Below are 25453 nucleotides of genomic sequence, written 5' to 3'. Positions count from 1 at the left end.
ATATATATATATATATATATATATTTAAAAAGGTCATTACAAAGCATTGTTTCATATTAGTTTCTGCTTAAGTATTGCTGGGTGGGATAAAGACCTGGGCAGCAAAATGCCCTGGGTGCTCGCTCGGTTTTACAAAGAGCATTCTTTCTTGCCTGAACTGAGCCTGGAATGCAGTTTGGGAGGGAAGTGAGCCCCCGTTGGAGGGAGAAACCCACGGGCATGTTTCCCCCCCTCCCCCTTGAGGCAAACTCATTTCCCCTTCCTTGAGAGTGCCATCGTATTGGGTTTCACGATTCTTTCGTTGCCTGGAAGAGAACGCCACGAAAAAGGGAGAGTGAGTAATAATTTAATCGAAAAAGAAAAAAGAAAGCTGGCTGACAATCTAAGGAAAACAAGAGGTTCACACCCAAAGGGTTTGCACGCACACACCCACACACACATTGCTGCTCATCGAAAACAAACTGGAAGGTTAAGAACCAAAAAAGGCACATTACAGCTCTGTAAAAGAGGGCGGCAGTTTTGCCCAGCTTTGGTCACTTCCTCGCGAGTCCCTGCAGTTCCACGAAAACCTGCCCCTCCTCCTGACGCCGGAACTGCTGTTCCTGCGGCTGGGAGGTGGGAGATTACATAAAGAATTGGAGGTTGAGAGGTCTGGGATGAAAACTGAGACACAGGTGCATGAGCTGTAGCTCAGGTGCGCTGCCACAAATGGAGGTTTGGGGTCCTTGACTGGAATCACAACTACATGAGGGATCACAGGGCCAACCCTGGAAACAGAAACAAGCACTCCCTTCTCCAGTGCTGCATGGTAGAAGTTGCCCCATGTTTCCATCTCCCAAGCCCCACTATGGGCTGCGGAGTGAGGCCACATTCACACCATGCATTTAAAGCGCTACAATACCACTCGGAACAGGCATGGCTTCCCTCAAAGCGCTCTGGGAGCTGTGGTTTAAGGTCCTAGGAGACCACCCCCTCCCCTCGCAGACCTGCAATTCTCAGAGTGGTGCAACCATTGGTGAATTGGACCTCTGTAAGGGGGTTTCCTAACAACTCTCAGCACCCTTAACAAACTATAGCTCCCTGGATTCTGTGGGGGGAAGCCATGACTGACTGAAGTGGTACCACAGTGCAGGGTGTGAAGGCAGATGGAGAGTACCAGTAACAGGGCGGCGGATTTCGACAGCGGCTCTGCATGTCACTTCGCCCAGGAGGAACTCGGGGAAAGCTCAAATATTGGCCAGCTGAAGGTGGCGCGGGAGAGGGAGAAGTCATGAGAGGAGGGCTGACAGATTGTGAAGGGAGCTCCAGCTGAAGGAAGATGCCAGGCTTTGCAAGGATTGAAGCAAGATGAGCAGATGGACGTGAAGGACCGAAGGATGAGGATGCTTTCTGAGTTAACTGGCCAACACCTCTGAAACTGGAACACACTGACCCTACTTTCGGACAAAGACAGAACAGAAGGGAGAAGATTCCCCTGCTCCCAAAGAATGTCCAGCCTGCATTGGTCACTCTCTCCATTTCACGTCCCCAAAGAGAGAGGAAGAAGCGAGATCCAGAGCAGAGGCACACCATCCCCTCTGCGGAAGAGAACACAACAGTCCCACAAGCAAGGCAGCATTTAGAAGGAGTTTTTAATTAACAAAATGGTCCAGGGAAAAAGGAGGAGAGAAGGAGGCGGGGAAGAAAGGAGGGAATAAACTGTGAAGCTGGACAGGAGGGGGGAGGTGGTGTGATGGGAAGAACCCAAGAAAAGAAAAATAGAGAGAGATCGCTGCATGTTTCTAGGAGTTGCAACCGAAAGCCCATGCGCAAGAAACTACCTGGAACCTTTGTCCGAGTAGAATAAGCCAATGTCCTTCAAATCCTTGGGCACCCAGATGTGGAGGGACTACAAGCCCCATCATCCATGACCATCGGGCCAAGCTGGCTGTGGACGATGGAAGAGGTAGTCCACCCACATCTGGGGATGGTAAGGCTGAAGAGCACTGGAAGAAGTCAAAGCACCCAGAAGCAAACTTTGCTGCTCCTCCCTTCACGGATGCCAAGTGTTATTTTTGTACATGTATTTGTCTTCTAAAAGAGAGAGAGAGAGAGAGAGAGAGAGAGAGAGAGAGAGATAACCCCAGAACTCGGCAAACTTCTTCGTTATGAAGTGATCTGCTTGCTTGGCACAAGGCAGCATGCAAAGCTAGGAGGTGCCGAAGGCTGCACAGAGAGAGCAGGTTTTGGCAACAGGAACAACGACGAAAAATATATATGCATATATCCTCACAGCTAAAAGGTAAAGCAGGATTTAAAAGCCACTGAAGTGAAACCATATATTCCTCCCCACCCTACCCCCCCCCACCTCCATGGCATCAAATCAGCATTACGGCTACAATTGTTTGTGTGTGTGTTTGTTTTAAAATGACTTCAGAGTCGTCCGCCGTCCTCCCTCTTGCTCTCAGCCCGGGTCAAGGTTCGTAGCAGCACAGACACAATAATCCTCCAGAGGGGTCAGGCCTGCGTCCTCGGCTTCAGGAGTGGAGTTCACAGGTCAAAGTTCAGTCCGTCCGAAGGATCATCGGGGGGTGCTCGCTGTCTTCGTCCAGCCGCAGGGTGCTGGCGTCCTCTTCCAGGCAAGCGCCACCAACCGCGCCCAGGTCCTCGGTATAGGCTGGAAGACGAATGAAAAGTGCAAGGTTTTGGAAGCCACACACAGACATGGAGAGCCTACAGTAACCAGGCGGGCAGTAGGTTACACACTGCATTATCACAGCATCAACCCAAAGACAGATACTTCAAGATCTCTTGCCATGCAGGAGGGGGAGAGGGAAGTCAAAGGCTTTGTAAAAATGTCTGCAAACATAAACTCAGTGGAACAATACCTGAGATTCATTCACCCTTTTCAAATGCAATCTTTCACACGGGCATGGCAGATATCTAAGTGTTGTTTTAGGTCTACATTTTTCTGATTCAGTCATATTTCTACATGATTGATTATCCTCAAATATGGTTACAATTTCTGGAAAATTTTGATGTAGATCACTGAAAAGTTGTCTGAACCATTCAACCTCATTACAGGCTAGAGATAGGTGAATATATTCTGCCTCAGCACTTGATACTGCTACCAAACTTTGTTTTCTGGAGTACCACTCAATGAGAGTTTATTTATACATAAATACAGATGCAGATGTGGACTTTCTATCTGTAAGCACGCTTGCTCAGAGGGAAACTCAATTTAATTCCTAGCAAATATGCCTAGGATGGCAGCCTCAAGTGCTAATCTCCAGAGACCCAGGTAATCAAAAAGGCTTGACTGTCCACGGTGACACCCAGGCAGTTTGGCCACAGTAGGTGCCCCTTACTGGCTAGGGGTGGGTATGGCCAAGACGGAGACTGAAGGCAGAACACAGGATGGGGCAGAGGTGGCTTCAGGGGTCAATAGCCTCTTCTCCTCCCCACCCAGAGACCCAAAGGGACTGAAGTACCCTTGGTGCAGCGCAACCCCAAGTTCCTGACAAGCCTTGTGGGGTGGCAGCTTCCCGAGAAAGCAGCACTTTGAAGTGCAAGTGGGGGGAATGAGTGCTTTTTAAAATGGTCAGTTGGCTTGGGTATTCCTGTGCCCCATTTCATTTCAATACATTTATTACCATAACAATACAAGGAAGAAAGGGAGGGAGAGAGAGAGAGGGGGGGGGAAACCAACGAAGGAAGCTGCCTTATACTAAGTCAGACGGTTGGTCTATCTAGCCCAGTGTAGTCCACACAGACTGGCAGCTGCTCTCCGAGGTTCCAGGCAGGGGGACCTTCCCAGCCCAACCTGGAGGTGTTGCCAGGGATTGAACCTGGGACCTTCTACATGCAAAGCAGCTGTCCTACTACTAAATTACAGCCCATCCCCCAAAGACTGGATTACCATTTATACATAACATTCAAGGTTTGTCAACGCTTCATTCATAATAAAGGGGGATGTGATGTCTGACTTCTTGCCTCTGGCAAGGAACAGAGCAACGAAAGGACCAGGCCGAGTGGCTCATGCGGCCTTCTTGACCAGGGCGGTCTTCCTCTCCCAAGGGGCGAGGCAGGGGAGTCATGCCCTATGGGGAAGGCCACGTGGAACTTGCCTCTTATGGGCACCCCCCTTGCAGGCTCCTCACTCAGCCACCCTGGTCCCATCCTTACCGTGCCTTGTAGGCGAAGAAGGCACATAAGTACCTTTAGTCACAGCAGTGCTGTACGTCTGTGCTACTAGCGGCCGGTCGTGCGATGCAGATTCTAGGATTTCATTGCCTGGCTCCATGCTGCCATCCAGCCTATGGGAAGAACCAGAGAGCGAACGGTGACCAATGCAATCCTTAGAAAGAAAGACTGTGTTGTCTTTATGGTTTCATCTACATGTATAATAATAAATTTTTATTTGTACCCCGCCCTCCCCGGCTGGAGCTGGACTCAGAGTAGCTAACATCATATAAATAATACAATATGCATAAAAACAAGCAATCAATTGATTCAAATGCAACCCAAAATTAATTCATATAAATTAAAATTAAAGCTAAAACTGGACAAATGACAATCCTCAGGTTAAAATTGAAATACTCGCCAGGTATTAACAACCTGTACAACCTAAGCCTAAGATGGAGAGGCTCACCGCACTAAGGCCTCAACAGATCTGTCTCCTTCTTCAGGCACTGCTTTGGATCCAGCACAGAGCAAGCGGATCTCAGTGTGTCCAGCTTCCAGCCTGCTTCTGGCTCAGCTCACACACACTAGTCTGGCTATGGCTCCTCTACCTAGCAGTTGAAGGAGGGCAGGTGAAAAGGCCACCCATTTGCTCTATGGCACATTCTTTGGTTATGCAAATTATGTTTAACGGGTCAGCCAAAGCCATTGCTTAGAACAGGCATGTCCAAAGTCTGTTTCGAGGGCCTAAAGTCTGGCCCTTTGGTCGGCCCTCACTGCCCTTCACTTCATCAAATCTGGCCCTCTTTGAAAAAAGTTTGGACACCACTGGCTTAGAAAAAGGGACTGGTTTGGCAACCTTGCTCTCATGCCTTCTACCGCCACAGATACAGGATCCCAAAAACTGGAAAGGACTCAGGGCATCATCCAGGCTGACCCCTCCCAACTCATGACAGTATATTTTGCTCAGCCTTGCGCTAGCTTTTAAAAATTGTTGTAGGGCATTGGGCCTACTGTTCTGCGTTACGGTTTTACATATGCTGTACACTGCCCTGACGGCGGTGTAAAAATATGTGACAGAATTAAAACAACTATGGTAGCAAACTGTGCATTAGAACTAACCATGGCTACCACAGCCACCTATATGAAGGCAATGCTTCACCCTAGCTCTGAAACGGAACACTCAAAAAAAATTAAAATGGGAGCATCTCACAAGGAGGAAGCAGGACAGGAGACTTACTTGTGCTGTTTCATCAGGGTGCATTCGCCTCCCTCCTGGGGGTCCAGGTTGTACATGTACAGGTACCCATCTGCAGCTCCTACCAGCAGCCGAGGGATCTTCTGGATTCTGCAAATAAATCCTAGTCAAGTTTAAAAATCTTACTATGTAAGATTTAACTATGTGTGTGTGGTTTTTAAAGTTGCTGCTTTCCTCCCAGCAGCTAAGTTCACTTTACAAAGATCAGTGTAAGTCCAACTGCACCGAATGGGAGTTACTTCAGAGTAAACATGCACAGGGGGACGCAGGTGGCGCTGTGGGTTAAACCACAGAGCTTAGGGTTTGCCAATCAGAAGGTCGGCGGTTCGAATCCCTGCGACGGGGTGAGCTCCCATTGCTCAGTCCCTGCTCCTGCCAACCTAGCAGTTCGAAAGCACCTCAAAGTGCAAGTAGATAAATAGGTACTGCTCCAACGGGAAGGTAAACGGAGTTTCCGTGTGCTGTTCTAGTTTACCAGAAGCAGCTTAGTCAAGCTGTATACCGGCTCCCTCGGCCAATAAAGCAAGATGAGCACCACAACCCCAGAGTTGTCCGAGACTGTACCTAATGGTCAAGGGTCCCTTTACCTTTTTAAACATGCATAGGACTTTGCTGTCAGCTGATCAATTAAGCCTCACAGGCCTTACTATTGTGCACAAAGGAACCTGGGTTTTGTGCATTATTCAAATGCAGTATGATTATTAAAAACAAACAAACACAGATATGTTCAGAAGGTCACGTTGCCTCCCTTTCCATCTCTACCTGTAGGGAGCTTGTGAAAGATGTGGGGGGAAGTCTCCTCCCCACTCAGTGCTCTGTACTTACGTGGCTAACGCACAGATGTTTTTGTGCCCACAGAAAGGGAGGCGGACGGTGGCAAAAGCTCGGCCTTGGTTGAACATTTCTGTCACCTGGGCAGGCAGGTAGTTTGTGGAGACCATTAGGACTTTCCCAAAGTAACCCGTCCAAGTTGTGGGCTCCTCCTGAGGTCTGCAAGAAAGGAAGGAGAGTGGAAATTACACTTGCACCACTTCATATATCACAAGAAGAATTCTGCCAAATTTGAGTATGTCTTGGCTTACAGCCACAGGCAGAAGCATAACTTCCTCTAAGCTTCAGCTGCTCTTTCAAGACATTAGCACAAGTCTTCCATTGCATTTGGGAAATAGACTAGCCTCTACAGAAAAGATGGGACTTTCCCCGTTCTGCCTCTGGAGATGAAGGTGGATCTAGCTTTACTTTATTTCCAAAGGCAGATTTATTTATTTTTTAAAAAACATTTTCTTTAATGTTCTCTCTCCACTATATGGTTTACTACAGCACTGCTTGCATTGGGTTTTTGCTTCGAAACAATGTGGCCTTAACAATTATCCTATATTTACGTCAACAAGCAGCACAAATTTTAAAGAAACAATAACACTGGTTGTTGTGTGTGCACACTGCCTTAACAGCCCAGTTCCACCCCGATTCTACACCAAGACAAATATTTATCAAAAGTGTTTATTATATCCTGCTTTGCTAACAAATATAGAACTCTGCAGACACTCACAACAGCTAGTAATGATTCTGAACAAGGAAGAAAAGTTCATCTATCCTGGACAATATATAAGCAAAAAGCAAGTTACCCTAGAGTCAACACGTCAAAAGTTTGGGAATTTTAAAGCTTTAAACTGGCTCCTAAAAAGCTACCACTGTTATGACCTACCTACCACTCAGTCATGCTCAGTACAGCTTCCAGGTCATGTGGCCAGCATGACTGAGCCACTTCTGGCAAACCAGAGCAGTGCATGGAAATGCCGTTTACCTTTCCGCTGGAGTGGTACCTATTTATCTACTTGCACTTTGATGTGCTTTCGAACTGCTAGGTTGGTAGGAGCACGGACCGAGCAATGGGAGCTCACCCCATCGCGGGGATTCGAACCGCCAGCCTTCTGATTGGCAAGCCCTAGGCTCTGTGGTTTAACCCACAGCGCCACCCTGAAAAGGACTTTGAACATGCCTACATTAGTTGGACACAAGCTTAGGGACCTGATGAATAGTGGCTGGGGAGAATATTCCGAAACAAGAGAGGAATGCGGCAACCCCCCCCCCCCAAGCCACACTGAAAACCCTTAGCCTGAGAGATCAGAGCTGGGTTGCCACCCACCCTATGGCCACCCTGGATCTAAGTGGGCAGCTATGCAAAGAAAGGTTTCCTTACTTCTCTTTCACAGTTTCTAATTTGAAAATGTGCACTGTCTCCGTGTTACTGGATGCGGACAGAAACATGCCGTCCATGCTGAAGGCCAAAGAGGAGATGCTCACACACCTGGAGGGAATAAGCAGAAAAGAAAACGGCCGGTCAGTTTCCACATCCCAACTGGAGGAAGAAGAGGCGGCGGCAGCTAGACAGAGGCAACTGCTCCACATTCTACAGTGGCCTACGTCGGGTCCCACCCATTTAACTGCTGGGGAATTCTGAGGCACCCGAAAACTTGCTCACTGCTTCCTGCTGTAAAACAAAGGTTTTGCCCTTCTGCAGATTTTGAATCCTCCCCCCCCCCACCATGAAGAAACACAGCTACCTATGACACAGGTTCAACTGCTGGGGGGGGGGGGGACCTCCTGCAAAGAGCAAGCTTCTGAGACTGAGCATTTTACTTCACCTCTTCACACCCCTTCGGAATTCAAAGAGTTTCTGTCCCTCTGGAATGGAAAATACCCGGATCACCGTCCCCTGTTGGGAAAAAGGAGGTGAGAAACAAAGACTTCAATGTTCAATTAGTTCTAGAGCAGAGGGGCTGAACCTATCTAGCTCTGGGAGAGAGATCTTTGGCTGTCACCACCCTGTGGGCCAACTCTGGCAGGCAGGTCAACCTGCCTGCCTGTCAAAATTCTCTTGTGCGGGGTTCCCAAGCACGGAAACCGCAGTGACAAGGGGTGGTATGAGCCCTGCGCTCTGGAGGCCTCCCATGGCTTCTCCTTTCTGTCCCCAATGTTGGAGATGGAAATGGGAGAAGGGGCTGGGAAGGATTCAAACAGCAGTTTCGATTTAATGGAAACAGTTCCCTCCTCATTGGGCAAGGCCTGCTCCTGCCTTGTTCCAAGAGAAGGAACAATCTGGAGCCCACTTTCAGCTCCTGAGTGTTCCCCTGAAGTCCCAGCCTCGCCCCTCCTGCACCATCACCTTTGACATCAGGTACAGAGGTGTGTGGCTTCTCCACAATGGCCTGTCAAGCAAAATGGGGAAGTCTGGTATGCCACCTTTGACTCACAGCCCAGAGGTTCCCCACCCCGGTTATACTGGGAGGAACCAAAATGGCTGGGGTTGAAAGAGCAATTTTTAGATCCTTGGCCATGTCCACTGGGGTTTAAAACCTTCATGCAGAATTCAGTGGATTTTGTCAGGGGAATGATTTGTAAATTTGAGGACTGTCCCCGGGAAAGGGGGACACCTGGTAACCTTAATTTGAGAGGATGAGCAAGCTTGGAAAGTGTAGGGCTGTCATCAATGTCACTACCGCATCACAGAGTTTAATTCCAAGATACAGCACTGTACCTGCTGTGGGGTGGGACAGGGCAAACGGGAGAGATTTCCTGCCAGGATCTGTGAGAATGCTCATCAGGAATAACATGGTGCCACTGCAGGAAAAGCCCTGACAATACAGCTATACTTTAAAAGGTGGGCAGAACCCCACCTGATAAAAAGAACCAATGCACAGCTTAGCATGACAGGGTGTTCATAGCTGAAACAGCGGCTCAAGTCCTAAGTTGGAGGGTGAGAGGTTTGTGCTGACATTTTGGATTATTCCCAAGCAGAAACACTGCAAGAGGCTTCTGGGCACTTCAACTCACTCTTTCAAAAAGCCCACACAGAAATGCTGCCTTTGTTCCCGTTCAAAACAGAAGTCAGTGTATCAGGCCCTCACCTTTTCTGACGCCGTGGCCAGTTTTGTGCCGCTCGCATCGAAAGCTAGCGCAGCCAAAGGACTGTCATGAGCAGGGATCATGTTAGCAGCTCTCTGCAGAAGAAGAAAAAAGGGGCACAAGAGCTTAGCACAGGCGCAGCCAGCACCAAACAGGGAAGATCTCCTTGGGCACAGGAGCAGGAAAGATGCTTGTGGAACCTCACCAGATTGATGGTGTCAAAGACCTGGACTTCCCCAATAGTGGCACTGCCTGGGTAGGCCAGGTAGCAGTTGTCGTTGTTTATGGACAGCGCACACAAGCCTAGGGACAGAGAGAAAAGGGGGGCATTGCCTCAGGCTACAAACACGTCAGTTGGGATTGGGAAGGGAAAGCAGCTGTCACCGAGGCTTGCAGGACAGGGTTTGGAGTTCCTGTGGGTGACAGGGAGCATTTTAAGGTGGCCTTGTGGTTGGGACTCAAGGCGGTTCGCACGAACAGCACAGGTAAAATACAAAAAGCTAAAAACCACACAGCCTTTTCCTTTAAAAAGTCAGTTCCCCAAGGCCTGTTGGAGCAAACACCTGCCAGGAGAAGGACAACAGCGAGAGAACCAGCGCATTTATGTCTGTAGTCATATGCCCCTTGAAGAATATGCAACCAGGAGGGTCGACTATACAAACACAAATTTAATTCTTGACTGAGCTACCCTCCTAGCAGAATTACAGCTGGGTGGTGCTTTCACTGTGTCAAAGATTATGTGTGGGAAATGGAGAATGGTCTCCCTTACCTGCGGGGTTGGGGGGCGTCTCCCTGATGGTATGCAACACCTTCATGTCCCGGATGTTATGTATGTACAGAGACTCTTCTAAGCACACGATCAATCGCTGAGGAGGGAAATAAAAAAAAGGAGAGGGAAGAGAATGAAGAGAAAATCCTGAAGCAGCGTAAAACCTTCAGAGTGAAGCTTCCTAGGGAAGGAAGTTAGTGACTAGTGAAGGCAGTTTTAAAATCTGCCAGCCTGGATTATATTGATTTAGAAGCGCAAGGCAAAGCCTCCTTTCCCACAACTTAGGCGAGGCAATTGTGATCACCTGTTATTAGGAGGCCTCACCTGATCCTGACCTCAATTCAAGAAAGATCCTGACTGTTCTTCGCCCTACGGGCAATGTGTGTTTGTGTTCTGGGACAGAAGGAAGTGCAATTATCACCTCGCCCTGCACAACAAAAATATCTGTGCTCAAAATAAATAAGGGTTGATTAGAATATCTTGCAGTATTTTGCCAAGGGACAAAATACTAAGCAAGATTCCAACAAAAATTCCATGATAATTATTTATTGGATTGGATCAAGTGACTGACTACTCACCAGTCACCCTGTTAAGCTAGAGCTAGTGGTGCTATGTTCAAGTCTGAGAATGGAGGCCTGGAAAACAGGCACTTGCCTGGTTGCTATCAGCAAGCAAAACCTGCCTCCAGGGAAATTTTACCAATGTATCCCCCCCCCCCCCTTCCAATGCCTCTGATGCCACAAACATCACTTAACGAAACTACGCATGGCCGGTATGAGCATGTCACAGGGACAGGAGGAAATTCATCTGCATGAGCCCCTACCTGCAGCAGCTGAGTCCAGAAACAGGGTCAACTCCTATTTTGCTGTCTTCACTGTACATAGAAAACTAGCATATGATATTGCTCTTATAGGCTAGCTTTCTATGAGATATATAGTTGTTTCTTTGTTTGGTGCAAGGAGAAGCGTTCAGGTCGCAAGAGGCCCCTGTCAGCAGCATAGGTGTCTCCAGAAAAAGAAGTTTTACTGTCCCTTCTACTGTTAGAAAGAACCAGTGCCACAAAACCCACCCACTTGCGACCACAGTTTCAAACTTATTCCTAGACACTGGACTGACCACAAATAAAGAGGCCTTTTGTCCTTTACGCTTTACATTTCTGATTCTTTGTTTTCTTTCTTTTTGTTACGGTTGCTCTTTTCTCTTGTTGCTGCGGTTTGTACCCTGCCTTTCCTTCAAGGAGTTCAAGGTGCCTGACATAGTTCTCCTCCCTATTTTATCCTCACAACAACCCTGCGAGGTAGGGTAGACTGAGAGCAAGTGACTGGCCCAGGGTCACCCAGTGAGCTTCATGACCAAGTGGGGATCTGAACTCTGCTTAACCAAATCAATAAAATACTAAATATGAATGGAAAACAAAAGCCTGACACAAAAGCATCACGACTCACCTGCCTGTTAAGCTTGACAGCCAGGATTGTATTGGAATAGCTGTAGTTGCAAATCTCTGTCCCCTTCTTGAAGTGGCAAACTTTCAGCTTGCGGGGGGCTTTGAGGCTCACTATGGCCACCAAGCTACTGGAAAAGAGCCTCTCCACAATGCACACATCTTCTGTGTCAGCTGCAGGGGTAGAAAGGAGAGGTGTAGGGAAAAGTTGACAAAATGAAGGATGAAGGTGTGCAAAGGAGCTGTTCACACAGCAAATCAGAATTTCAAGTCACTCCTCTTGCTGCTGACCTGCCCCGTTCTCCTGCCTCATCGGCCTGCACCTCCCACCCCAGAACCAGCAAAAGCAAAGACGCAACACGATTCAAAAGACAGTATTTAAGAGTCATATCCCCTTCTTAATGTGTCTGGAGACGCTGCGGTTTCAAAACTGTATTCAGGTGAACCTTAGGGTTCCCTGGAACCCTTTAAGGGTTTGCAGTGGTACCTCAGGTTACATACGCTTCAGGTTACATACGCTTCAGGTTACAGACTCCGCTAACCCAGAAATAGTACCTCGGGTTAAGAACTTTGCTTCAGGATGAGAACAGAAATCGCGTGGTGGCAGCGGCAGTGAGAGGCCCCATTAGCCAAAGTCGTGCTTCAGGTTAAGAACAGTTTCAGGTTAAGAACGGACCTCCGGAACGAATTAAGTACTTAACCCGAGGTACCACTGTAGTCATTTTTGACAAGCTTTGCTGAAAGAACTTTGCAATTTGCAGTTGCTGGGGAGTAGAGCATGTTCTGTGTCACCCTCTCCATTCACAATGGAGATGCCCAGTAAGCCTGGCTGTGGCCCTACATCCTCCAGAGTCATCCCCTTCTCCCGAAAAAAAATGTCAGGTGGCCTGTAAGGCATCGCATCCTGATGCAGAACTCCAAAGCTTGAGCATCCCCAGAATATGGCTCTCCAGGAAAGAGAATCCTACCCCCTGCTTTAAGAAATTGGTTCCACTGTTCAGCTACTCTCACCGTCAAGAAGATTCTCCTAATATTGAACCGAAATCCATCCTCCTGTCACTTAAACCCTTAGAATCCTCTGTGGCATGGACAGTGGCTGATCAGATGGAAAGTCTATATGCAAAGGACTCCCTGAGGGAAGGGAAATCTGAAAACCATTTGCTGACAAGAGAGCTAACCCTAAAATGCTCGTATCAGATTGCTAGTGTGTACACTTACAAAGAAACGCCATGGAAATCAAATGGGACATACTCTCAAGAAAGTGTGCCTAGGATCAAGGTGTTAAGATTGCTCCTAAAGGTCTCTCATCCAAAACTTTAGGCACGTCTGGTCACAATTACCTCATTTTTTCTATTTAAAGAGGCACAGGGTTTGAGGGAGAGAGACTGAACTGGGTGAGAACATGCAGGTGCTTGACTAAACTGCAGCTGGCTAGAGCTTCGCTCTTCCCCGAGGATCAATAGATTGACATATCCGAGGCTAGGCTGGCTGTAAATAGACCTTAATATTACAGCAGGAAGAGCAAAGCTGCTAAGTGGGGGGAGACTACAGAACGGGAGGGAGCCCAACCTTCTGCTTGCTGAAGATGAGCAAGCTGTAAATAAAGAGCCTGCTAAAAGCATGTGCCATGGAACAGATTTCAAGCAGCTACGGAGGCTTCCTGGCCAGAACCATTAGTATAAATCTTAACTGTATCAAGCGGTGCAACGGTTGACATTTGCCAACTAGGAAAACTGCCAGAAGTTAAAGCCTGAAGGGGTTCTGGTTCATCTACTGGGTCTATCAAGCAAGTGCCATTTCCGTTACCAAGGGCAATTCACTCCTTTCAGACTATCTGCTCCAAAAGCTGAGCAAAAATGAAAAAAAGAAGACAAACTGTACTTGTGTGATTTAGTGGGTGGATTTCCCCACACTAAGCAGAGGTGTGAGTTGGGGGGCGGGGCGGCTCATCAATTCCTAATCAATGCCTGCCCATCAAATGAGGCGAAACACACCCAATTTACTCAGCAGAGTGAAACACAAACAACGGCACCACGCAGGGGTTTTGTCCTTTAGGACAGCACCACACTTTTGTGTGGCAAGTTTGTTTTCTGCACAACACACACGTTGCAGGCTGTGGTACAACCATGTCTCTTAGGTACATGTATATGCCCACATGTTGTCACGGTTTGCGCTTGCTCTGGGAAAACATTTGTGTACAAACGGCAAACGTGTTTCCCCATGTAAACTACAAAGCTATCCTTGAACTTGGGTACCTTTGCACCAATGTTCAAAAAGCTGAGCGTGATTCATCTCGTATTCCTGCACAACTACATAAAATGCTTGGTAATGTGAGAAGATACCAATGCTCCAGCCAAGGCCACACCGTACAGCCAGATATCCTCTTTGTGCTGAAAATGGGTGGGGTAATGTCAAAAACACATTGGGGGAGCAAACAGCATAAAACACCCAAAAGGTGGAAAGAGGAGACAGAGGGGAACAGATACTCCCCTCCACCCTCTATTCAGAATCAAAGCTTCCAAGCCAGGAAGAACTCAAGACACATATCACAAATAATTCAAGAAAGTCACATTTCTTCTGGTTTGATGCAAAGCATGACGTGAGTTGTGAAAATCTAAATGAGACCTCCCAGTTAGAGAAAGGCTGGGTCTGGTGGTTGAGCCACATGGACACAAGCTAGGAACACATTTGTGCCAGGAAAGGGAGAGTTAGGACCCAGGGATGTTGAGCTGTTCACATGGGGCTAGGGCAGCATGTAAATGGACCAATTGCAGATCATGGAAATGCAGAATGAAGAATCTGCTGAACCCATGTTGAGGCCAAGTTGAATTTTTTTTTTTTAATGAAGGTGCAGAGTGGGGCAGAAGCAAGCCACCATTGACCCCCATTAATCACAGATGCATCGTCTTCTTTGAAGTGGCAGAGCTGCCACAGGGACCCCAATATACCACTTGTGGTTTATTATCTCTCACTGAAGTCATGAACCACAACCCTGTAGGACAGGTTCGCTGCTTGCCAGCAGTGCAACAGCAGCTGCCCCCAGCAGCCAGCACCAACTGGAATTCTGCCTGCAGTCAGCAACGCACTGCTGAAAATCTTGCATGTGCTGGAGCTAGAGACTACCATTTTAAGTTGCCCAAACATCTCTCTCTCCCTCTTTTGCTTTGGAGGCTTCTGGAATAAGAGATGCAAACAGACCTTTTAAGAAAGAAGCTCCAGAAAAATACCAAACATACAAGCTCGGATGTTTGGGGTCAAGGAGCTGGCTGCTGTCCTTGCAGCTAGGAAGGCAAGCCCAGGGATCAAGTCAATTAGGCAAGTAAGGCTACTAGAGCAGGGGGCAGTCAATTGGAGGAGAAGATGGAGTCTTCCCAGAAACTATCTGCTCAGTCCAAAATGTGACCACAACATAAAGATGGAAGGGGGCATGGGGTGGGGTAGAAGGGGAATTAAAATATACACTTACTGCATTCATAGATCTGCTCCAGTTTATCCACAGAAGAAAGGGAGAAGAATTTGTAACCTGATTTGCTGCCAACAGCTAAGGACCTGCAAAGCAAGACATGAGGTCAATGAAGCATGGGAACGGAACAAACTCGCCGTTTCACACAGAAAACCAAGCAGCAACCTCCACCAACCTGATGCCCTCCCGGAAGTATTGGACTATATCAGCCCCAGTGAAAGTGGCTGTGCTCACTGGGGCCGGTGAGAGTCATGCCCAAATTATCCAGAGGGCACCAGGTTGGCAAAGATTGCAACAGAGCACCCCAAGCTCTCTCACAAGCGCGTTCAACTTCACAGTTTGTCCTGGATTATCACGTGCTCACCAATTTCATCATCCAAGTACGTGGCTGCTTGCAAAACCAAAATAGCAGCCCCATTCTTTTCTTTATTTGCCGTACTGCAGAAATAAATGCAGACCAAGGTTCAAAAAGAGCATGCTGCAAGGAGCAGTAAGAGCAGAACATAAAACTATGTGCATATTGATAATGGCTGTGTGATTTGTTTGCACCCGTGAGATAGTGCTTTCTTTGCATACTGCATTCCCGGAGTGGGGCAAACTGTTTCTCTTTGAGTGGCCTGGGGAGGGGGAGAAATTTAAGTGCTTGCTTTTTCCAAAGTTATTGCTAAGGCACGTCCTCAAGAGAGTCAGATATTGACCAGACCAAATAACTGACACATGAACACAAATCACATGACAATTCATTTCCCCTTAAGAGACACAACTCTTTGGGGAAGCTGAAATGCTTAGTTGTAATGTGCGCCATGTAGTGAAAGCCTTTATTTTTAAGGCATTTGTTGTTCTGAGGTTTGTGCAACTTGCACTGCCCATTGTCAATTGTATCAGACGCTAAATCAAATGACCAAACCCCACAACAAGCTGTTGTGCTGATGACCTAGCAAAAAGGCCTGATTTTTGGAGAGCCAAGTGGATCAGCGATAATCCTGTCATTTAGAAGCTGGGGATAGCAAGCAGAGAAGCACTGTGTCATTTTTATTACCTGCCGGGGAAATCACTCACTTCAACTTGGCGTGCCTGTGCATTTTCTTGCACTGGAGGTCACACAAAACAGCTGCATGTTGTTTTGTTTTGTTTTATATAAAAATTTTTATTGGTTTTACAACATTTTTAAAACAATACAAACATATAAAAAGACATACAAACGTGTATAATTTCGTAACCTTTTTTTTCCTAAACCTTGTTTCACAGACTCCCCCATACCTCCCCTTTCTGCATCCCAATGTCCAAAGTTTTTTAGCAACTTCTAAATATTTCTGTCAAACCTCTGTCCTTTTAATCTTTCCTTCAGTCTAATCTTATATCACTGTCACCCTTTCTTTCTCATAACCTCAACATTCTAACATTCATCAAGCTTATAGTAGTCCTTAAGATAAATTTTAAATTTCTTCCATTCTTCTTCCGCTGTCTCCTTCCCCTGATCGCGGATTCTGCCAGTCATCTCAGCCAGTGTCATATAATCCATCACTTTCATTTGCCACTCTTCCAGAGTGGGTAGATCTTGTGTCTTCCAGTACTTTGCGATGAGTATTCTTGCTGCTGTCGTAGCATACATAAAGAAAATTCTATCTTTCTTTGACACCAATTGGCCGACAATGCCCAAGAGAAAGGCCTCTGATTTTTTAGGGAAAGTACATTTAAGTACCTTTTTCATTTCATTATATATCATATCCCAGAAAGCCTTAATCTTCGGGCACGTCCACCAAAGGTGATAGAAAGTACCTTCAATTTCTTTACATTTCCAACACTTATTGGAAATGCATGTTGTTTTGACAGGTAATTCAAATAGACATAACAATGTAAGTGTTTTCTGCGGCAAAAAAAGGGGGACTGGAAGGTGGAATCCAGAAGGTGTTGTGTACACAATGTGACAAAAGCACAACTGCCTCAATCCATATATAGCCCTCGTGTTGACACGGCAAACTGTTGAGGGGATTCTTTTTTGGGGGGTGGGGAGGACAGAACCCTGGCCTTGCCCCTGTTCCCAAACAGAAGGCTGAACCTATCACTGAAAGCTGCTTCACACTATGTCAGACCTTTGGGTCCGCCTCGCTCAGTACTGTCTCCACTGACTGGCAGTGACTCTGCAGGAGATGCCACTGGGACTGAGCGAGGGACCTTCCACATGCAAAGCAGGTGCTCTGCCATTCAGCTGTGACCCTTCCCTATTTGACCAAGAGGATGCACATTCAACCCAGTCTGTAGCTCACATTGGCACGCCCTGTTCCCTGTCCTGTTAGGGATGTGAACTTCCCTCTACAAGTATGTGCCTAGGGAGATCGAGGCAAACATCTTGCTATGGCCTTCTCCTAAAGCGGGCACGTCCAACTTCCAAGAGACTGCAATCTACTCCCACTATAAAAAACTGGCAGTGATCTACCCGTTGGATTGACCAGAGTTGTTGAGCTTCGGTCGACCAGGGACACCCCACGATCGACCAGTAGATCGCGATCGACCAGTAGGACATCCCTATCCTAAAGGACTAGGGATTCTGGTGTTCATGGTATAATTCTGCCCACTTTCCATCTCTCCCGGCCCCTCCTTAGGATCTCTGAGCTAGCAATGCCATCGTGCTGCCTGCGCGAACAGCAGCTACGAAGAGAAAATGAAACAGGGGGAGGGGGGAATTGTTCATGCAACACCCAGCCCCCATTTTGAGGTCTGATTGGAAGAACTGCCTTGAAAGATAAACAGCCTCTTCCTGTGCCATTATCCTTCCAAACAGCACCAAAGATCGATTACTAACATGCTGTGATATGTGGTTGTAAATAATTAAGACTACACTTGTCAGAAGACAAAACACACACTGTGGTTGCAAAACACTTCCTTTGAGCATCTTCCACAAGTCTCTCAACAGCAGGTACTCTGCGCATGAGGAGGAGGTTCAGGATCTGCTGGCAGAGCTCTGGGTAATTTGTCACAGGTGGGCAAGACTCCCAATGTTTTAAACGACAACAACTTTCCCCACCTGCTGACCTGAAGAAAGCAAACCATGAGTAGACTTATAGGTGAAAGGACTGAGTTTGGTCCAGTTCAGTTCTGGTACTAAATACAAATTCCTGGGCTCAGAAAGTGCTCAGAAGTATCCTGTTCTAACTGAACATCCTTTGCACCTAGCTCTGGTTGGTAAATATTGAGGTTCTCATTTTAAAAAACATACACTAAGCATATCTGACAAGCCTCAAATAAAGGTAAATGTAAAGGGACCCCTGACTATTAGGTCCAGTCGTGACCAACTCTGGAGTTGCAGCGCTCATCTCGCTTTATTGGCCGAGGGAGCTGGCGTACAGCTTCTGGGTCATGTGGCCAGCATGACTAAGCCGCTTCTGGAGAACCAGAGCAGTGCACGGAAACGCCGTTTACCTTCCCGCCGGAGCAGTACCTATTTGTTTATTTGCACTTTGAGCTGCTTTAGAAATGCTAGGTTGGCAGGAGCAGGGACCGAGCAACGGGAGCTCACCCCGTCGCGGGGATTCAAACCGCCGACCTTCTGATCAGCAAGTCCTAGGCTCTGTGGTTTAACCCACAGCGCCACCCGCGTCCCACTAAGCCTCAAATATATTATTATTAATGTGATAAGTGGGACTGTGGCATTCTGCATACAAGACCAGAGTACAATGTAAGAACAAGAGACCACAACATTTCTTTCAAGATAACCCCTATATCCACCTGAAACAGAACACTGTTCTTCATATCAAAACCCTTCTTTTTATTGTTGCTCAAGATGTACTCACTGCTGGGGAATTTATCAACAATAATCACAGAAATCAATTCTTTCACTCCACACACTTTTATTTCAGTGTGAACCTACAGCAAATGATATCCACAAACCTCTGTACCACAACAGAAAGGTCTAGTTTAACATTCCTGCAATGAAGGGGCGGTAGAGCTCTGCCTTATCATAAATTCAGTGCTTTTATTTAAATAAGTCCACACCATAGTGCTAAAATTCCCAAGTTTTGTCACTTACACTTTCTGTAATTTAATCTTATCTACAGTACTAGTCTGTTTTGTGCAGGAGTTAAGATGGTGCAACTATGCAAAAACTCATATACCAGAACCCATGTGTGCAATCTATCTGCAAGATCTCAGCCAGCTGGCTTTCAGTCACGCAAGGTTGAAATCACACAAGTTAATTGCGTGCAAGGTGCGATCATACTATATTTAATATCATTGTACTGGGCCGCAGAATTTACTTCTGTCTAGGGATATGAACTCGGATCACTTTCTTTCACAGGGAGAGCGGTTTTCTATTACGCACACTGACTAAAGAATTTCATACACTGGCCAGACTATCCAAGCCTATTTGTGGAAGGGCTGTGGTGGGAAGGAGTCAAGAGAGCCAAGCTTTTGAGGAAAGGATCAGGCTCCTGGACCTTTGGGCACTTCGATCTCAGCGAGTCACCCAGCATCAAGGAAAGGAATTTTGTGTGGCTTCCCTTGTACACAAAGGAAGCAGTCATTCCAAAAACAGCCCAACGGCACAGCTCTCCTGATCATTTCCTCTTATTCACTTCCCACGGGTGATGCTCCTCCCTGCAAAATGGCCTATTTATCACCGCCCCATCAATCGCCTCTTAAGCATTTCAAAACCCTCGCACTCTGACTACATACTCCGACTTCTTTCCCATGCACTTCAGGGTGAGCCCTACTTTGAATTCAAGAGGCAAGAACTCTGCAGTGTTTCAGCTTGCTTCTGCTCCCATTATAGGAAGTCCCATACCCCCACACCAACACCAGGCCATGAGGCCCAGAAAGCCACAAATCTGGGGACAAGGAGAGGGTAAGGGGAGACATGGGGACGGACACACACACACACACACACACACACACACACAGTCTTTGATTTGGGGGTGGTTATACCAAATTTATATATACAAAGAATAAGAGCTTGATTACAGCAGGGATGTGGCCCTCCAGATGTTGCTGCATTCAGACTCCCATCAGCCCTAGGTAGCATGGCCAATGGGAGCTGTGGACCAGCAACACCTGGAAAGCCACAGTTGTCCCATTCCTGACTTACTCCAAAGTCAGTTGCTTAGAATTACAGGGTAAGGTTCATTAACAAAGCAGGGCTTACTTCTGAGTAAACATTAGGGCCCTCTCTTCCCCCTGAAGGCTAATTGCATCAGGGCAGTGGGTGTCTTCCAGGAAAAACTACTGGGTGTTCACTGACTTCAATGCACCTAATGTTTGAGCACTGTCCACACAAGAGAGGTGTGATAACTCTACTGCAGTCCAAAAACATCTGGAGGGCCCCAGATTGGCAAAGGTTGCCTTGAAAGGGACAGAGCATCTCTTGCACTCTTCATACCAAAGGCCTTCATACTATGTTCCAGGAAACCCTGACGTTCCTGGGAAGTTTACTGTAAGTTTCTCAGTGAGTGGATCAGAGAGGCTGCTCTGAAACAGAAAAGGCTTGCCCCCTGCGACACCCACCCCCACATCCCTTACCTGGTGCAGCAGCAGGAGAGCGCAGGGCATATTCTAGGCCACACACTCATGGGACTTGTGAGGAAGTCCAACAAGCCTGGGACCCCACCCCCAGGCCCTAACACAAGACTGCCAAGAGTAGACAAGTCAGGGCTAAATGGATCAAACCTCTGACTCAGTATAAAAAGCAGTTTCATATGCCCAAGGAAGGGTGCTTTGGGGATTGCAGCTGAATCCAAATTGGGATTACTCAGAACTGTGCCTGAAGTGCTTGCCAAGGACTTCAAACCCCTCCTCAAAGCTTTCCCAGTGAAGTTTGCATACTGCAATTAAACTGAACCTAGGTATGCGTAAGTGCAACATGGTATATTCTGCCTACCCTTCCTCTGGGAATTATTAGTTTACGAACCAACTTTTCTCCAAGGAGTACAAGGCAGCATACACAGTTTGCCCCCCTCCCCCCGCGCACACTTTTATCCTTACAACAATCTTGTGAGATAAGACTGAGAGGTAGTGACTGACTTGATAAGCCACCTGGTAAGCTCTATAGCCAAGTGGGGCTTTAAACCTGGCTCTTCCCAGTCCCTCCCAGCCCAACACTTTAACCACTACACCACAGTGGCCCTTGTGTTATCCTCTATATTGTAAGCTTGAGGCACAGACCCGTCCTTTCATTCTTTCTGAAGTGCTAGAACCCACTGGGTTCTACGGGATTTGCTCTCACTGCAGGCATCAAGAAAGAGTTCCACTTCCTCACCACCAATCCCTCGTTCTCCACCTGCCCAGGCCATCAGTCATGATCTTTTCTCCACCAGCGCCTTCCCGAAGCCTTCTTCAGTGAGACACACTGGAGATTTAGCAGTCTCCCTCTTATGATCCCCAGCAACTTGCTTCTAAGCAAGCGTGCCTAGAAATGCAGATATGGTGCATGCTTACTCAGCAGTAAGTCCCACTTTTCCCAAACCTCAAGGTGCTCTAAGCTCAGGAAGAAAGGTGTGTGTGATGATTCGAGGTTCTAACCTTCATCAAAGCACCTCCACAATGGAGAAAGAATTGCAGGTTAAATATTTCCCTGCCAAGAACCTGATTTAAAAATACAAGCATCCTGCAGCACATACACCTTCCAGGCAGGTAGCGTGTTAAGTCTGTTGTAGCAAAAAACAAAAACGAGATTTGAGGCATTTTACAATGCTAACCAATATATACCATAAACTGTCAGGGGTCCTTTACCCATTATTTACTTTTGTTCATCTTATCAGATGTATTGATTGTAACCCTGAACTGGCAAGTATGCACACACACACACCCCAACACATGGTTGGGAAAGGTAGTTAAGTGTGTTCAGAGGGAAATGAAATGAAAAGAGGACATACAGGGACAATTACAACATAGCTACAGTGACCAATTAACAAGGCAGGTTTGGCAACAGCATGAACAGCTTGGCAGTGGTTATCTCTCACCCACCTGAGATCCCTAAATAAAACAGTGGCCATCTGAATAACTTGGCAAACTCCCAGTCACTCATAGAATTGGCCAGATTCAGATTTATTTGCATCCAACCATCAGAATGTTACTAAGCAAAAGTTAACAAAAGGAGCAATATACTTGTATGAAAGTAACACAGCAACATGTATAAAAAAATAAGCGACAGATAAAGACACAAACCTAACAACATACCATATGAACATTGAAATTATTAACCTCCATTGCAAACCACCACATTTATCTGTAAGGCTAAAATTTTAACACACATTAAAAAAGATAATCTGAATCTCCCAGGCAAGACACAGCAACCTCCTTTAAAAGAAAAGAAAAGGAGTTATCCAGAACTCTTCATTATGCTAGATCAGCCTTCCCCTTTACCTGGTGCCCTCCAGATGTTGGCCGATGGGACTTGCAGTCCAAAACATCTGGAGAGAATCAAGCAGGGGAAGCTAGCTGGTAAATATGGCACCAGCAGCAGCTGACTTTGAAGGCAATGATTACAAAATCCAATATACCATGTGAATTCTTACTTCACTCAAAATATGAACACTGCATGGGAACACTGGTGCAATGGTTGAGCACTGGTCCAGGACATGGGAGAAACCGGGGCTCGAATCCCCAGTCATGAAGCTGGCTGGGTGTGACCATGGAAGCCAGGTCAACTGCCTCTCAGCCTGAACTGCCTCACAGGGCTGTTGTGGGGATTAAATGGGGAGAGGGAGAACTACAAATGTTGCCACCTTGAGCTCCATGGAGAAAAAGGTGGGATATAGATTAAATGAATAAATAATAATAATAATAAATACAGGATCAGACCAGGACCTGGGAAAGAGTGGGTATGAATCCTCATTCAGCCATGAAGCTCACTGGGAGTGACCTTGGAAGCCAGCCAACTGTCGTCCCCCCCCCTTTGTCTTTGTCAGTTGGTTACAGCCTGGTGCTGATAACACCAAGGTCACAGGTTCAATCTCCACAAAGCCCCTGCGAATACCTGCATTGCAGCGGGTTAAACTAGATGATCCTCAGCGTCCCTACAATTCTACTTCCCAGGGGAGGATAAAAAGGAGAGGCAGTGGGAACCATAATACACCTGGCTTGATCTCCTTGGATTTTTTAAAAAAGGAAGAAAGCAATAAAAATAAACTAAGAAACGAATAAATCCTGGGTGTGTGTGCCTTCTCTTCCTCCCGCCCCCCGCCTCATTTAGGGACATTTCTTCTCCAAACTCTCCCTCTTTCAAAGGAATATACACTGCACATGTAAAACAGCATAATTAACAAGATATAACATATTACCATAAGCATAGGACATATCTGCTGTCACTGCCAACCCACGTCTGTGGAATGCTCTCCCCAGGGAAGTCTGCCTGGCGCCTTCATCATGCACCTTTAGGCGCCGGGCAAAAACGTTCCTTTTTCACCAGGCCTTTGGTTGACCTGACTGACATCCTATACCTTTTTAAAATGTGGCTCTTTGGGGGGCATTTGGTTGACCTGACTGACATCCTATACCTTTTTAAAATGTGGCTCTTTGGGGGGCATTTGGTTGACCTGACGGACATCCTATACTTTTTAAAATGTGGCTCTTTCTGGGAGGAGGGGGTGTTATTGGGTTATTGATTTTATTTTGATTTTATATACTGTATTGCGATCTTTTTTGTGAACCGAGCAGAAACCTATAAGTATAGGGCGGTATATAAAGTCAAACAATAATTAATAATAATAATAGTAATAATAATAGCAGCAATGCGTGCAAGATCTCAGGTATAGCCACTCAAGCACGCGCACGCGCAGTACCGGGGCTCCAGGTGGGGGATCCTCCCCCGCCCCCGAGTTTTCGAACCTTCGTCTCCCCCCTCCTTCCGCTCCCCCCCCCCGCGTTCTCTCTCGGCCACGCCCCCTCCCCCCTCTGGCCTTACGTGTTGTCCTGGTTGAAGTTGGCGAAGAGCAGTTGGCCGGCGCCGGCCTCGCCGCTCTGACTGGCCAAGTTCATGGCTCTCCCTGGCGGCGGCGGCGCCCCCCCGTCCCCGGCCGGCGGGAGGGCAGCGGAAAGAGGCCTGTCAGCCTCGACGGCTCCCGGCCCCGCTCGGCTCCGGCCGCCTCCTCATCCCTCTCAGCGGCGCCTTGTTTACGCTCCGGTAGTGGCCGGAGCCTTCAGCGCGCCTGCGCCAACCCGCCTACTTCCCTCCTCGCCGCGGAGAAAGCGGGCCGCCATTGGCGGCGCTTCCCGACCGGCCACCGTAGCGCCCGTGCGCCTGCGCGATTTCCGGAGAGAGGCGCGAGACGGGACGGGACGAGGGCTCGCGCGTGCCTTGCGCATGCGCCGTATGGTGCACGAGGTTTTTTCTGCGCGCGCGCAGTGCAGCTCCCCGCGACTGTTGGGTTTTGGCGCGAAAAGGTCTCTCTCGAGGCGCCTGAGGGGAATTTTTAGAAACACACGAAACGAGGCAAAAAAGACAGAAGTTTGAGGAAGAAGTCAGCTTAGGGAGCCCCACATAATGAAATAAGGACATTTCAAATCAGCAACTATTTATTACTCGGTATTTCTTTAAAAAGCACTGCTTTTTTAAAAAAATAAAGAGACAAAAGTAATAATAATAATAATTTTTTATTTATACCCCACCCTTCTCGGTTCAGAAAATAAAGTCTTATACACAGATAGTGCATATGGTCATTTTCTAAATTTGTGGTCCCCAAAAGTAGGGAGCGTCTTATACATGGGGGCATCTTACACTCGGAAAAATACGGTATATACAATTTGCAAACAAACACGGTCGACTCTCTGCTCACGTGGGGGCTAACTGTGGAATAGTGCAAGGGCTCCTTAAGGCAGTGTTTCCCAACCTTTTTTGGGCAAAGGCACACTTGTTTCATGAAAAAAATCTCGAGGCACACCACCATTAGAAAATGTTAAAAAATTTAACTCTGTGCCTATATTGACTACCGTATTTTTCGCCCCATAGGACGCACCGACCCATAAGACGCACCTAATTTTTTGGGGGGAGAATAAAGAAAAAAAAAATTTTCCCCTCCCCAGGCACGGGGCAGGCGCGGGGGAAGCCCAAGCTTCCCCCGACCCCAGCCCCCAGAACAGCCTGATATCCGCAAGCCTAGGGAGCCACACTGGTCTCCCCAGGCTTGCGGAGAGGTGCGTGAAGCCCGGGGGCGCTCTTCAGCGCGCACCAGGCTTCGGGATGCAGGCAGCTCTGCGCTACCCTCCAGAGCCCCGTGCGGCTTCGCGCCAGGATCCAGAGGGTGGTGCAGAGCTGCAGGAAGCCCTGGAGCCCAGGTAGCTCCGCGCCACCCTCCGGAGCCCCGCGCGGCTTCGCGCCGGGATCCGGGGGGTGGCGCAGAGCTGCAAGAAGCCCTGGAGCGCAGGCGGCTCCGCACCACCCTCCGCAGCCCCGCGCAGCTTCGAGCCGGGATCCGGGGGTGGCGCGGAGCTGCAAGAAGCCCTGGAGCGCGGGCAGCTCCACGCCAC

The 25453-nt window shown here is 47.7% G+C and overlaps 1 protein-coding gene across 4 annotated transcripts; it reads right to left on the bottom strand.

Annotated features, from left to right (window-relative positions):
- Positions 1-330: 330 nt before the first annotated feature.
- Positions 331-24217, bottom strand: WIPI2 (WD repeat domain, phosphoinositide interacting 2). Of its 4 annotated transcripts, none has more exons than XM_028705660.2 (13): positions 23892-24217; positions 15002-15084; positions 13791-13925; positions 11540-11709; positions 10095-10191; positions 9531-9628; positions 9328-9420; positions 8065-8135; positions 7620-7727; positions 6245-6409; positions 5402-5509; positions 4198-4295; positions 331-2656 (listed from the first exon to the last, which is right to left on the bottom strand). In XM_028705660.2, exons 1-13 carry the CDS (start codon positions 23963-23965, stop codon positions 2544-2546), a joined length of 1413 nt encoding a protein of 470 aa, XP_028561493.1. In that variant the 5' UTR covers positions 23966-24217; the 3' UTR covers positions 331-2543. The 4 variants fall into 4 exon arrangements, with proteins under 4 accessions (XP_028561493.1, XP_028561492.1, XP_028561496.1 ...); XM_028705659.2 differs by having other exon boundaries at positions 4165-4295; positions 23892-24216; XM_028705663.2 differs by lacking the exon at positions 13791-13925 and having other exon boundaries at positions 23892-24215.
- Positions 24218-25453: the final 1236 nt, after the last annotated feature.

This window comes from Podarcis muralis, chromosome 14, assembly GCF_964188315.1.
Source record: "Podarcis muralis chromosome 14, rPodMur119.hap1.1, whole genome shotgun sequence".
Taxonomy (NCBI): Eukaryota; Metazoa; Chordata; class Lepidosauria; order Squamata; family Lacertidae; genus Podarcis; species Podarcis muralis.
The sequence above is the reverse complement of the archived record's forward strand: the minus strand, read 5'-3'. Positions and strand labels throughout refer to the sequence as shown.

Coding starts and splice junctions, on each gene's coding strand:
- WIPI2 (XM_028705659.2), bottom strand. CDS start 23,965: ATGAACTTGGCCAGTCAGAGCGGCGAGGCCGGCGCCGGCCAACTGCTC. Junction 15,085..23,891: donor AACTTCAACCAGGACAACAC/GTAAGGCCAGAG, acceptor CTTGCTTTGCAG/GTCCTTAGCTGTTGGCAGCA. Junction 6,410..7,619: donor TTAGAAACTGTGAAAGAGAA/GTAAGGAAACCT, acceptor CCTTTCTTGCAG/ACCTCAGGAGGAGCCCACAA.